The 14,342-nt window shown below is 29.2% G+C and overlaps 1 protein-coding gene across 1 annotated transcript; it reads left to right on the top strand.

The window, feature by feature from the left end:
- Window positions 1-3,025: 3,025 nt before the first annotated feature.
- On the top strand, window positions 3,026-11,851 carry LOC140671056 (very long chain fatty acid elongase AAEL008004). Its single transcript, XM_072902081.1, has 4 exons — window positions 3,026-3,272; window positions 9,810-10,061; window positions 10,143-10,386; window positions 10,568-11,851. The coding sequence occupies exons 2-4, from the start codon at window positions 9,810-9,812 to the stop codon at window positions 11,050-11,052; spliced, it is 981 nt and encodes a 326-aa protein (XP_072758182.1). The 5' UTR covers window positions 3,026-3,272; the 3' UTR covers window positions 11,053-11,851.
- Window positions 11,852-14,342: the final 2,491 nt, after the last annotated feature.

A 14,342-nucleotide genomic window follows, 5' to 3' on the forward strand; every position in this document is an offset into this window, starting at 1 on the left:
GTATATATGACATGATCATGTGTACCTTAAAAATGTTAATAGGAAGGTTATAACATTGAAAATAAACAGATTTTATCTCTCTTCCTGTATTATTATACAGGTTTCAGTAATTAAATCGTTATTAGGCCTTCAACTTTGCCTTCAAAAAATATGAAGAATGCGATGGAAAAATACAAAGTTATTTTACATTGCATTATCAGTCAGTTATTTACTATTTATTCAAGAAACGAAAACTAAAAAAACCTAATATACATTTTAATTTCTTCACAATTAAAATTTTTAGAAATATAATGTGTCTATACATTCATATATTAAACAAAAAAAATATAATCTACTATTTTCGTTTATCCACGTGTAAGTAGGTATTTCAGTATTATATATATTTTTGCTCATTATTGTAACTGTGTATATTATTTTGTTTATTAATTTTATATTAAAAATTACTGTGGTATGTAATAACTGTGGACCATTAGGAATCTTTCTAAAATAAAGTGCTATGTAAAATTATAAAAATTACATCAATTTACACAATTTTTACAGTTTTACATAGCACTTTAACTTATTGTTAGAGTGATCCCTAATGGTCCACAATTTCTACATACCATAGTAATTTTTAATATAAAATTTTCTCCGTGTATATATTAGATTATGAGTATGTATATGTGAAGATAATATATACACAAATCATGGCATTCTCACAAAATATAAGCATGATGATATAATTTTCTTAAATTTTTTAAATAACTACGCAAAAATAATATACCAAATATGAGTCAAAAATTGCTAGAAATAATATGCATTACTTAATATTTTGTTTGCAAGATAAACTGTACAAATTATATAATATAATACTTAGCAATGATATTTAATTGAAACTGTTACTATGTTGTAATATATACATAATGCTTGATGTAATGTAAGAAAATCTAATTTAAAAAAGAGAAAATTATTACATATAATGCAAGTGTATATTTTCAATCAAATATATTCGAATTTAATCGTATAATTAGATGATTACAAGACACAAAAATGATCATAGAAAACATTCAATGTCATACTTGTTATTATCAGCACGTAAAGAATAAATCGTGCATTGATATAATCCTTACGAAAGGTTATCAAGGTAATAATACTTGCAAGGAATAAAATATAAGAGAATTGGATTATTTACATCAATGAACTTTAACAAGAAATGTATGCGCATTTCAATCGAATGACTTGTCGGAAAACTTAAAGCAATCGTCTTTATTAGACATGCATATATACGCTCGGTACAACAAAAACATCACAGAGAAATTAAGTATTATGATAATTAATACAAAAATACATAGAAAATTATTTAAAAAAATTAAAGCAAATTAATAAAAAATAAAAAAAAATCATTGGTCGAAATCATTGCATTTGATTTAAAGCAAAGTATCAATAAAAGTTTTAAAATTTTAAAAATTTTCAAATTTGTGCTTAAAAATTAATCAGAAATTAATAGAATTCAATAAGGAAGTAATTTTTAATATTTTAAAAAATATTTTTTTTATCTTTATGCAACAAATAACTAAAAATTTTTAAACCAAATATTTATTTAAAAGATCAATATATAAAACTTCTCAAGTTCGCGGGATATATTAAAAACTTAAGTCACTCAAGATATATGTAATTACTCAAGAGGAAATTCCAATGAAAGTGAATTAATAATCATTTAAACCAAGTAGCTGAATCATACGTACATTCCAAATACTCACACAGTGGACGTTTAAATCAATTCCAGTCATTCAAATTATACGCATTACAACTAAAATAATAACAATTCATATAATATACAATTTTATATTACTGATATGATATGTATGCAGATATGAAAGCTATATTTTAATCTTTGATATTTTAAGGTAGGCAGTGAGGTAAATAAGGAAGATAGAGAAAGCAATGTACTGTTTTGTTTATCAATGTTATTCTATATTGGCACTGTACAATTTAGGAGTTTTTATGTACGATTGAAAGGAAAACGAAAAAAATCCTTAATACTTGGTTAAATTAATAACCGGTTATTAATAAAACAAGTAACATACATTATACTGAGCTAGTTAGAGCCGGTTATTGATATTGAGTAGGCGATATGAATAAAGATATTTTTTTCTTTAGAATATATAAGTTGAATACAAGGTGAATAATATGAAATAAATAATATAAAATAAGCATATACATATACATGAGTGTCCTTCAGTAATGTATCTATGCATCGTATCTATACATTTATATATTGTATTTATCATCTAAAAATTGTGATCAATTTATTCGTCGGTTGATTATTCTTAAGTATTTTTCAACTAAACTTTTTCAAAACTTTTTAACACAACACAGAATTTTACACTTGTCAATTAAATTCGTGAAAATATCTTAACACGGACATCTACTCTACACGGTAAAAAAACATTTTGTCTTTTTGTTGAAATTTTCTTGTGTAGACATTTTTGTGTTAAATTTTTAACATACTCTTACGTTAATAATTTTATGTTTATAACATACTGTCGTTATGTTATTTTAACTTTTTTGCATTGAGTTAATATTCACTGTTTCTAAGAGTTAAAACAACACAATTAACAAGTAAATCTTACTAATTCACATTTTTGTGTTAATTTTTTACATATTATTTGTGTTATTTGTTTACATATTTGTCTTCTGTTAAATTAACATTAAAATTAAAGTAGATAAATTGGGACACGAGAAATGTATTAAATTTAACACAAAATTTTTTACCGTGTATATTCTTGGTATCACTGCTATAATTGTTTTCTCCAGTTGTAGGAAAAAAAAACTCGAATAAATGTGTTCTGTCTGTCTGAGAATCGCGGCCGGATAACGCACGTGGTCAAACCACATCGTCACTTTGCGACCGCGGAGCAACTTCTCCTCCACGGGGATGATTGTAAAAGTGTGGATTCGTGCGCGGAAGCGGCGGATGGGGAAGGTGCGTAACCTACGACACGCTCACGAAGGTGTTACATGGGTATAAGAGACGATATAAGGCCCCTGCAATGACGGTGCGGCCTCAGTTTGTCGATAGGTGTCTCACGGAGATATCGCCCGCTTCCGTTGGTTCTCATACCACCATTTATTTGTTTCTTTTCGAGTGTATTACTCGCAATTATCGCTCGTGATTACAACTAGTTCGCGAATTCGGCGCCGGGTCTGCGTGTCTTCGACTCATATAGACGCATCTTTTTCCATATCAGCAGGATTTCATAACGATAAAAGTACACGGAGAATAGCAAACAGTGAGTATTACGTGTAACTTCATGTGTTCCGCGTAAATCGCTGTCATTATCGCCGGGTATTTGAATACTTATCTATAAGTTATCTATGAGTAAGCATATTCAATTGATATGCTTAGAATTAAAGAATATTGCACATGCGATAACAATAATGCCTGCTACTGCATCTGGATTCATATAAAAAATTTTATACAGAAAGATATATAGCAAATTTTTTCCTTTTTCACATTCTAAAGTAAATTATATTCTTTTAAGCGATTATACTTTTTAAATATTATAAAGAAAAATCTCTAAATGTAATGGCACCGGAAAACATTAATTCTATTAATTGTACTACATCCTTCACACGTATTCTTATGACTAGAAATATTTATTTATTATAATATTAATTTATTTACAAATAATACTTCGTTGGATTTGCTTGTTAAAATATTAATACAATATGAGAAAATGCATTAACAAATAAATACGCATACATTAATACATTGCGTCATGTGGGAAATTACCTATCAAATCATCATCAATTATAATGTAATTGTATACATGCACAGTGAATTGTACTCGAGAATATATTATTAATATATTGAATGCCGACAGTCATCCGAGAATTACTCCTGTGACAGATATGACCGACTTTGATGTGTTTCATTCATTTATTTTTGTTTTAAGTCCTATTAGAAAAAAAATAGCTTATATAAAAAGAAAATCATTTAATTATGAGTAATTCATTCAAATGGAAAAATATTTCTCAATTAAATTAAATGTTAAAACTCTCTTTTATTCATCTAAAAAAAAATTAATAAATATTTATAATGTATTTGATTTTTATCGCGTAAAATATATCAATTAATTATCTGTTAAAATATCTCTCAATGAAATTTCAATAATTTCATATGCCATAGACAAAATAAATTTTTCGTTATACAAATTGTAAATGGAAGAAACTTCAATAATTCATTAGTAGTAATATTAGCTCAGAGTTATTAATATTGTTAATATTATTGTTCAGTGTTTATTATTTTACATAATTATCAAAGAAAAACATATACATGTTTGTGTATGTGTGTATAATTAATAAACAGAACACTAATTTATAAGACAAATAATGAATCTTTAAAATAGAAACAAATTTCTGAAAAAATAATGTAAAAGTTAATAAATTATTGATTAGATAAATTAAATATTTTAATTTACCGATCAATAATTACAGATTAATTATTTAAATCATTTTTTATTGCGGAAAATGCAGCATTGTCCGTGTAAAGACTTGATACTTCAAATTTTCTCAGAAAACATATTTATTTTTATTTTTGTTTGATTTAATAATATTATTATATCTAATAATAGTTATAATTTCAACAAATTATTTAATAAATCTTTAAATTCTCGTAATAATTTTATATCTCTCTCGATATTAAAATAAGTACGTTTGGCATTTAAATATTTTATCTTGACAGAAATCGCGAATACATAATTAAGTGTAAACTAATGGTCACTTAGAATTATAATTAATGTCATAGAAATTATCTTTCTATATATCTTTCTTTATAGCTACCATCCTCCTTCTAAATCAAAATTTGCAATAATAATAGGATCTATAAATAACGTATAAAACATGTTTCTATGTCTACTTTTAAAATATCTTGTTCAATGGCTAGATATTAATTATTAAATCAACAAAATGTATTACTGAATTAATATAAAATTTCTTAAGAATCAATCAATTACTTTAATTAGATACTTTATATATTTAAAATCGTATGCATAACTTGCAATTATTTATTTTGTAACAACATGTTTCACAATTATCATATATGTGTACCATATATGTATGGATTATTATGTATAGTATTTTAATCTAGTCAAGTATATATTTAATTTGAACAAATGTACTTCCTTATTTTTTTTAAAGAATAGAAATAGAAACCTGTTATCCGTCTAGAAAACTTAAAGTATTTTTAATATATTTAACATTTATGCGTGTGAAATAAATTTCCATATTATAAAAACATTCTTTAGAATAAATATGTAAATTCCTTTAGCTATATATCATTATATTCCGTCTGTTATTATACGTTGAAATAATAATTGATTTAATAACTATCACTACATATAGCATCATAATGATCTAGAAAAGATTGTAACCAACGGAACTATCAATCGTCCTTCATAAATTTTCCGATCGTTTTGTTTTTTTTTTTCTCCAATACATATACCACACTTAAGAAACTATTTTTCTTCATTCCCTAAGAGGCGAGCGAATTCCTTTAGTCGGACATAAAAACGTGTAACGAAAAGAAGGTTAAGATGAGAGACGTGCTTCACACATAGGCATATGCAATGTAATATTATTGGAGAGGTATATCTTAATGGAGTAAAAAACGTCACGGTACACTTTCGTTACAAGATAAGTGCGGCAAAATACATCTGACTCGTCAAACAAGTGCCACTTAAAAAAATCGCGACGATTCAAATTGCATCACGAGGCAAGCGTGGAACATTACTGTTTACATTGCAAATCCGTTTTCCCATATTTTTTTCTTGTATTCTCGTTGAAGTACGCGTAACAATTATCATTCAAGAAAACGCACAAAGAAGCAATTTGAATTTTATGAGATCAGAGTCCGCGCATGTGATCGCGCGAAGGTAAACTCTTGGGATATGAATGGGGAAGAAATCTCAGAAATGTGTGCGCGTATAAAAGAGGATGTTGCTATATCGAAGAGGATAATCATGTCGTGGAATTTCCACGACATGATTATCACGTTGCATTTTCAACTTGATTTACGATCGTGCCTCGAAGCAAATGTGTTTGCAAATTCTATTACGTGTTCCACCGTCAAGAGATAGATTTGGCAAACGGTTTCAGAATAATTGCCCAGAAAATTAGCCGTAACATTTAGACCGATCACGAGAAGCCTTTCCGAGGTGTTTTGCCAATCAAATTATTTGCGAGTGAGTTAACGATAGCAATAGTATCGTTTCTTACTACTTCTTACAATTAGTGATTTGGTATACATCACGATCACTTATGCAACATAAGAGCAACCTATAATCAAGGAAGTTTGTTAATATTACAGAAGAAAGTATCGAAAAAAGTGAGATAGAATTGTACGGGTTGCAAAATCTGAATGTCACTCTACGTACATATACATGTAACATGTTACCTATTTTTTTTTTTACACAAAATTGTATTACCGAGATGTACAACTAACGCACAACATGCGTTAACGTGCGTCATAGCAATTAGACTATGAGTTTGTATAATCATATCGTAGGATGTTATTATACAAACTTATAGTCTAATTGCTTTGGCGCACGTCAATGGTAATACAATTTTGTATAAAAAAAAGAAAAAAAAAAAAAAAAAAATAGGTAACATGTTACATGTATATGTACGTACATGTAGGTAATATTTTCGAACACAGAGATATATTCCCTCGAATATGCCGGAGATCCTGGCCATAAATAAGCGTCTTTTTGTCGCCCGATGATGTAAATTAAACGTCGACGCCTATGATTAGGTATTGCGCATCTGTAAAAACATTCGTTTGGCATTAACCGCAACAGTCGCTGCAGGTGCAAGCGGTCGAGACACGGCGGAGCGGAGGAGCAAACAGGATTACGAGACGAGTATCGTGTGACTATGAATCCAGGACGCATGCGAGGGACCGCATTTTTTCGCGGCGAGAACGAGTTCTTTAGCATACAGTCTTTAGTGAAGCGCGGCTTAACTTTTCCTTTCCGCAGCGAATGCGCGGATTGCAAAATCCCGCGAGTAAGTCGCGACGCCGAGCCGCGCCGGTCGCCGCACACGTTGTCATTTTTCGCAGATAATGAGTTTCGTTTTCGTGACAGTCGAATCGCGAAATCTCGAGGTAGGACGCGGAGAAGGCCGCTCGATTTTTTTTTTCCTCTGAAAAAATCCAGAACTTCTAAATCCGGGAGAGAAGGACATTGTCGGAATTAATGGAGCGATTGAGAACGGACGGTACGTCAAGTTGTTTCAAAACAAATCGCATTGACGAGGAAAACTGGATCGACAGGTTCCGCAACAAATCCATTCGCGAATGCGCAATTTATATACGTACCGTTAAATTAGTAGGTCATTAAAAAATCGACTTTTAATTCAATAGAGCGATCATCGTTGTGTATTTGATAACTTCCGCACCCTACAAAACTTTCTAGATGCTGTTACAAAAGTAAAGTCACAAAAGCATAACATAAACTATTTTTCGTAATGTACAGCAAGTTTTTACTTTATAGTTATCCATCGTTTGAAAAAAAAAATATATTTCTTATTCTTATTTCATTATACGTAATTGAAAAAAAATATCTTCTTATTGAAATCTGACTTTTTGTTACAAAGAAATATCGAAGAAAGTTATCATTTACCGCGAATTTTCAAGGTAGCAGGTTTATGTACCTAAATTTCCAATTAAATTCAATTTAATCCAGATAAAATTAATTAAAAAAAAGAAATTCTTCTTTATGTTATTTTTTTATTTTCAACAGCTAATTGCTTAAAACTTATTGGCATTTTCGTCGAAGAGATATCTATTACGCTTGTTTAAAGAATCTGTAATTAGTAAAATATTTATTTGTGATGTATCTTGAAGAATACTATTAAATTGTAAATGAAATGCTTGTCATAATGTTGCGCGCCACTATGTAAAAATATAATTTTAGCCAGTTTCTTTATTGTAGAAATAAAAAAATCAAATATTGACACGTATTTTTATTGCGTCGAAAGTGTCTTTGCAGAACAATTTAATGGGATAAAATCATTTGTAATCACAGATCAGTTTCCGCAAAATACTCTATAATGTTAATGAGATGGATAACTCTATAATTAAATGCAATTATGCTGTAATTACTTTGTAACATTATACTACAAGATACTAGTCATCGAAATATTAAAGTCCAAAGCATGAAGTGCACTTTGCAATATCTGCTCTTTTTAATCGCATAACGTATAGGATAATGTTTAACGATTTCAGTACAAATCTCATATTTTTTTCGTATACTTTTTTCAATATAATGTTAGTTTAAAATTTCTTCCACGTACAAAAGTGACAAGTGTAATCATAAAAATGTATTAATCGCGGAAGTAAACGAGAGTCACGCTTTTCATGCGAGTTACAAATAATTTTGGCTGACGGAATTAAAAGAGTCACGTTTCGCAAAATCTTCTTTTTTTGATCACCATGATAATTTATAAAAAGACTCACATAAAATGCAATATTGCTTTGACAGTATATTTTTAAGAATTAAAGAAATAAAATTCACACTTCCTGCGGTAGATAAAGACTGCAACGCGAAGATGCGCTTTTTCGTGTGTTGTAAAACAACGTTGTAAAAAAACGTGATGAATATATAGTCGGTAAATTTCCAAGAAGTTTTAATCAGTGAAAGGATAAAGTTCTAATCTTTCATCACCGGAGAGTCACGATCCGTAAATCCTCGATCATTCGCGTCACCTGCACTGCAGATCGAGATCAAGTCGCGTGTCTTGCGATCTAACGAGGCCGAGGTCGAGAGTTCATCGAGGTGCAGAAACCATTCCGTTTGCTTTCATTGCGTACTTCGTGGTTTATCAAGGTAAAAAAAAAAACTTAAAAGTAAAAGTCGCGTGTAATACGCACGATATGTGTTAGATAATATATTTTGAAATGCTATTTTTTGCGTGTGGCTAATATACATAATAAATTTTACTTGCAATATATATTTAAAATCAAAATGTTAACTCTACCGATTATTAATCAATCAATTTTATTATTATAAAAAAACTGCCTTTCTCAAGTCAAGCTCTGATCTCTACTTAAAAAAAATCTTTTTTAATACTTATTTCTCATATTGTATTATTTGAATCTTGAATGAAAAATAGCTCTTTTGAAAACATTGTATACTTAAATATAATCTCTCGTGTAATGTAAATAACCATAATCTTTCATGTAATTTAAACAATTCTTATTATAAATTTTAGTATAAATGTGCATGTGTCATTCTTTGTGTAAATCCTTATATTAATTACTAAACTGTGTATTTATCACTAAAGTTGATAGCAATCAAATAAGATAAAGTAATCTTTTAAAGTTTTTTTATTTAGCTACGTCATAATCTCACGATAATAAACATTAGACCAGATAAGAACATTTAATTATGTAATGTAAAAAATTATTATGTTAGCTCTTGTTGTTAGTTCCTAGTTTTACAACAAATATGTTATATATGCACGTGTTTAAAACGTACACTTAAGCTATATTGCTCATTGTTCATAACAAATATATCATTTGTTATGAACAATGTATCATTAATACTTGACAGTCTTATTATTTTAAGAATCTTATATATACATATAATATCAATAGAGCGTGGGTTATTAAATTACATATTAATATTTTTTTTACTTTCTTTTTTGTTTCCTGCGCGAAACGATATCAGTTTCATAACAAGATTGAATTGCTAAATAGCTATGTAATCAAATGATTCAAATAATGATTTAAATAACACAATAGTGATGAAATACTTTACTTTTAGATGGCGCAGTTAATACGAACGATATACGATGGTTATCGGGACTTAATGGACAACAAGAGCGACCCGAGAGTCAATAATTGGTTCATGATGAGCAGCCCGTTTCCGACGTTAGCGATTTGCCTATTCTATGCCTATTTCGTTAAGATTTTGGGACCAAAGCTAATGGAAAATCGAAAGCCCTTTGATCTCAGAAGAGTGATGATATGGTACAATCTCTTTCAAGTAATATTTTCGACGTGGTTATTCAATGAAGTAAGTTGCTTGTATACACATTATCAAACGTGAAGGTAACTCATCGAGATATTCTGTGTCTTCAATTTTGTCTTTCTACAGAGCTTGGTTTCCGGCTGGGGTGGACACTATTCCTTCAAGTGTCAGCCGGTCGACTACTCGAACAATCCAATCGCATTGCGAATGGCAATTGGTTGCTGGTGGTACTACATTTCCAAGTTCATCGAATTCACAGACACGATCTTCTTTGTATTGAGGAAGAAGAATGATCACATTAGCACTCTCCATGTTATTCATCACGGCTGTATGCCTATGTCCGTTTGGTTCGGAGTTAAGTTTAGCCCCGGTAAGTGCTCGATATCTTTCATTATTTTATTTACATAACGCGATTGCGGTTATCTTGAAACTCAAGTGCGTGGAATTTTATTACTATCGATACAAGAAAAGTCAGTCTATTTTTTTTAAGTACTTTAATTGACTTCGTAAAATAGATCTTTTAATCTAATATCTATCAATATTTTTTTTAGGCGGTCACAGCACCTTCTTTGGTTTCCTGAATACTTTTGTACATATCGTAATGTATTCGTATTATCTCCTGGCGGCCCTCGGCCCGCAAATACAGCCGTATCTATGGTGGAAGAAATATCTGACGACCCTGCAGATGGTCCAGTTTATTCTCGTGATGGTCCACGCATTCCAACTGCTCTTCATTGAGTGCAACTACCCGAAGGCCTTCGTTTGGTGGATCGGTATGCATGCCGTGATGTTTTTCTTCCTTTTCCGCGGCTTCTACCAGGAAGCGTACAAGAAGAAGGATCTGAAAGCCGCATCTGGCAAGCGAAAGGTCGTCAAAGACGATAAGGAACATAATACGCAGAGTGTTCAGGACGACAGCAAGGAAAACGAAAACGGCGTGATATATGCAAACCAATATAAAATGGCTACCGGCTACATCTCAGACAGCGGCTTGAGAAACCGCGTGTTCATCGACAACCGAGGTTTTGATGAATGACGACAAGCCGACGTTTAAAATACGTTGACTTCAATTGAACGTCAAATGTACATTTAGCTGCGAATCATCGTATCATAAAATGCTCTGCCATGTTGCATCCATGTTGCATCCAGTCGTTATCTTTTGGCGGCATGATCAAATATGAAAAAAGTCAAGATTCAGAAACCAGATTCAAAAGAAATATCCAAAGAAATGAAAAAGAAAAAAGAAGAGCGCGTTGAACGTCTTTCTGTAATTTCTAAAAGTCTGAACTTGATATCATTCTCTCTAGGTTTCGAGGCGGAGTTTCTTATACATGTATAGAGAAATATTTCGAATTTCCTGTGTTATATGAATGTTTATGCATGAATGCCTATGTTTGTATGTGTGCGTTAATGTATTGCGAGAGATAGAAACAGACTGGATAAGTTATTAACGAAATTGCCAAGATTAACAGAATATTGTTTTCGTTGGATAGTGAATCAAAGCGCTGAATCGATTTTTTTATATAAATTATTTTTTTATAAATTATTCCTTTCTTCAAAGAGCATTCTAAATTTCTTGACGGTTATACAATTATATTTATTTTTTGACATTTCAAAACCATTTTCAGTCTGTATCAGATCTGTGATGAATTTTAATGCAAGTTAATAAAAAATATTAATAATAGACGAAATATCTTTTGACAAAGAGCTTTCACTAATTAATTATTTTACTATTTTAATTTTAACTAATAAAAACCAAATTATTTTTATTTATACTGCTAGATCAATTACGAAATATAGTAATTACATCACTAAATAAATATATATAAGATATATTTCATCACATATATGCTGCATATTTCTCCAATGTGTTATGAAAAATGACTTTTATATTAAACTTCTTTTATAAGATAAAAATTAATCAAACAATTGGTTTACATTTTTCAAAAATATATACATTATACAATATAATATACACTCTACCGCGTATTTTTATTACAAATAAAGAAACCTTGTTTTGTACATACATACATGTTATGTATAACATAAGTAAATGATTTCTTTGGCAAATTCATTTCAAAAGTATATAAACGCTAAATATGACATAAAACCTTGATTTGTTCTTTTTTCCATCGAAAGACAGTTTATTATAAATAATTTTATTAATTTTGGATTATAAATAAGAAAATATCTGTACGTATTTACAATATATTGTATTTCCGACAAATATATTTATTAATATTTTAAAGCAATTAAACTGTACGATTTGTTATTTAAAAATATCTTATTATCTTTATGTGCACGCAAATTCTATTATAATATTTTTCAAAATTATTTATTTTGTATACCTCTATAAGAAATGTAAAAAAATACTTAGTTTGAAACTTTCGAAATTTTTCTCTTTTTTTTGCATAAATGAATAGTAAAAAAAAGAAAAAATAATATACAATTATACACATATTAATTGAAAAAATAATATATATTTAATTTTTTTAAGTTATATTTTTTTATTGCAAATTTATTCTAATACGGCTTAATCAAATTTAATTTTAATATAATCTGTGAAAAATAACACGCACCTTATATGCGCCATGTACATTTAATGCAAGAACTATTTAGCTAATATTTTGTTTGGAAATAAAATACTACTGTTGATATTTCTACAGAGATTTTCTTTCGACCACCTGTAGATGGAGTCGATACACAATTGAGAGATATTACAGAGCTAAAGATTAAAAGAAATATATATAGTCGGTAACATTATTTTAACTTTAATATTTTTGTGAAAATTATTTCATTTTAAAAGCAAAAATAGAAAATTTCTTTAATCAACAATTATTAGAGATATATTTTTTCGCGTAGGACAACAGCTTTTAAAAAATAAATCTTAAACTCTGATATAATCTCTATATCATGTAATATTTAACTTTCACTGTACTTATTACTTCAAATTTTAGGAAAACTTAATAATATTTTAAACAAATTATGTAAAAAAAAATTTATCATACAAAGATAATTAATTGAACCAAGTGTAGTAAATTTAATTTAGTAATAATTATTATTCTTGACATGGAAAGAAAATTCCTAATACAGAGTCGTATAGAGTCAATTAGAGACAATAATAAATTAAATAAGAATATAACTTAAACGAGTAATTACTGTTGATAAATAATTGAATATAACAATAACAACGTAATACATATTAATTAATTGGAAAAAAAATTATTAGAATTATTGTAATTTAGTAAAATTGTAAAAGAGTGTATATATTATATCAACCAAGTTGATATGATCAAAAATCCTTTAAGAAAATTTTTACGTGTAGGAGTATAACTTAAGATGGTAAAGTAGTAAAAGTGGTATCAAATTGAAATGGTAAGAAGATATTAGACTCTGAAAGGTCGTTGTAGACGAGCGGAAATTTATCCTGCACCAAAATGCGTTTAGCCCGAAACAGAGACGGTCTAATCGCGCGCGCTTCTCTTGAGAATGGGCGAAAGAGCCGGTGCTAATTTTCAATGGTGAAAGTATATGAACGGTGAAAGTCTCCGGAGACACGATGTAGAATAGCCATCGAGTAATACTGAGCTTACATATAACCGGTCGCGTTCTGTACGCATAAATAACTTATATGCATCCAGTAGTACGTATGAGTGAGATGCATCTCATCTATAGACTTTTTCCCGTGTTTTAATAGCAATGTACAATAAATCGATGCTGTACGCGCAACTCGAAAAAAGCGCGCGGTTTCATTATGCGATTGAGTGAAAGTACATCGTTAAATCATTCTACTATGATTATGTAATATTATATGAATAGCATTACGTTGGAATATAAATTAAATTTCAAATTGAGCGGAATTAATTCTCTTATTAAATATCAACCTCCTTAAGGATTAAATTTTTTATTCAAATGTTTTTTCATCTATTCACTGGCGTCGAGAGTATGAAATTAATGCTTGTAAATTAAGAAAATTAAATTTATTTCATTTATTAAATTCTATGTATGTGTCGTACTAAGTTGTATAATATAGCATTATTATGGATATTCTTCGAGAAGTTAATGATAAGTGGAATTTTCTCAGATTCATAAAAGACATACAGTTATTCCGATTTTCAAGAGCAGGGACAAAAGTAACAAACTATAGACCGATTAGTAAATAAAATATATTATGCTTAAATTATTTGAAAATATTATTGCTAATAAATTATCGTCATTGTTGAAAAATATTATTATTAACGAGTAGCACGGCTTTCCGGAAAATCAGTTTTTTCAAACTTATTGCTTTCCTAACTTGATTTTTTAAACACACCAATTGAAAGTAGT

Source organism: Anoplolepis gracilipes, chromosome 11, assembly GCF_047496725.1.
Source record: "Anoplolepis gracilipes chromosome 11, ASM4749672v1, whole genome shotgun sequence".
NCBI lineage: Eukaryota > Metazoa > Arthropoda > Insecta > Hymenoptera > Formicidae > Anoplolepis > Anoplolepis gracilipes.

Bases quoted from the DNA above. Each gene is read 5' to 3' on its own strand.
- LOC140671056 (XM_072902081.1), top strand. From the start codon at position 9,810: ATGGCGCAGTTAATACGAACGATATACGATGGTTATCGGGACTTAATG. The intron at 10,062-10,142 runs GTAAGTTGCTTG...GTCTTTCTACAG, and splicing joins CGACGTGGTTATTCAATGAA to AGCTTGGTTTCCGGCTGGGG. The intron at 10,387-10,567 runs GTAAGTGCTCGA...TATTTTTTTTAG, and splicing joins CGGAGTTAAGTTTAGCCCCG to GCGGTCACAGCACCTTCTTT.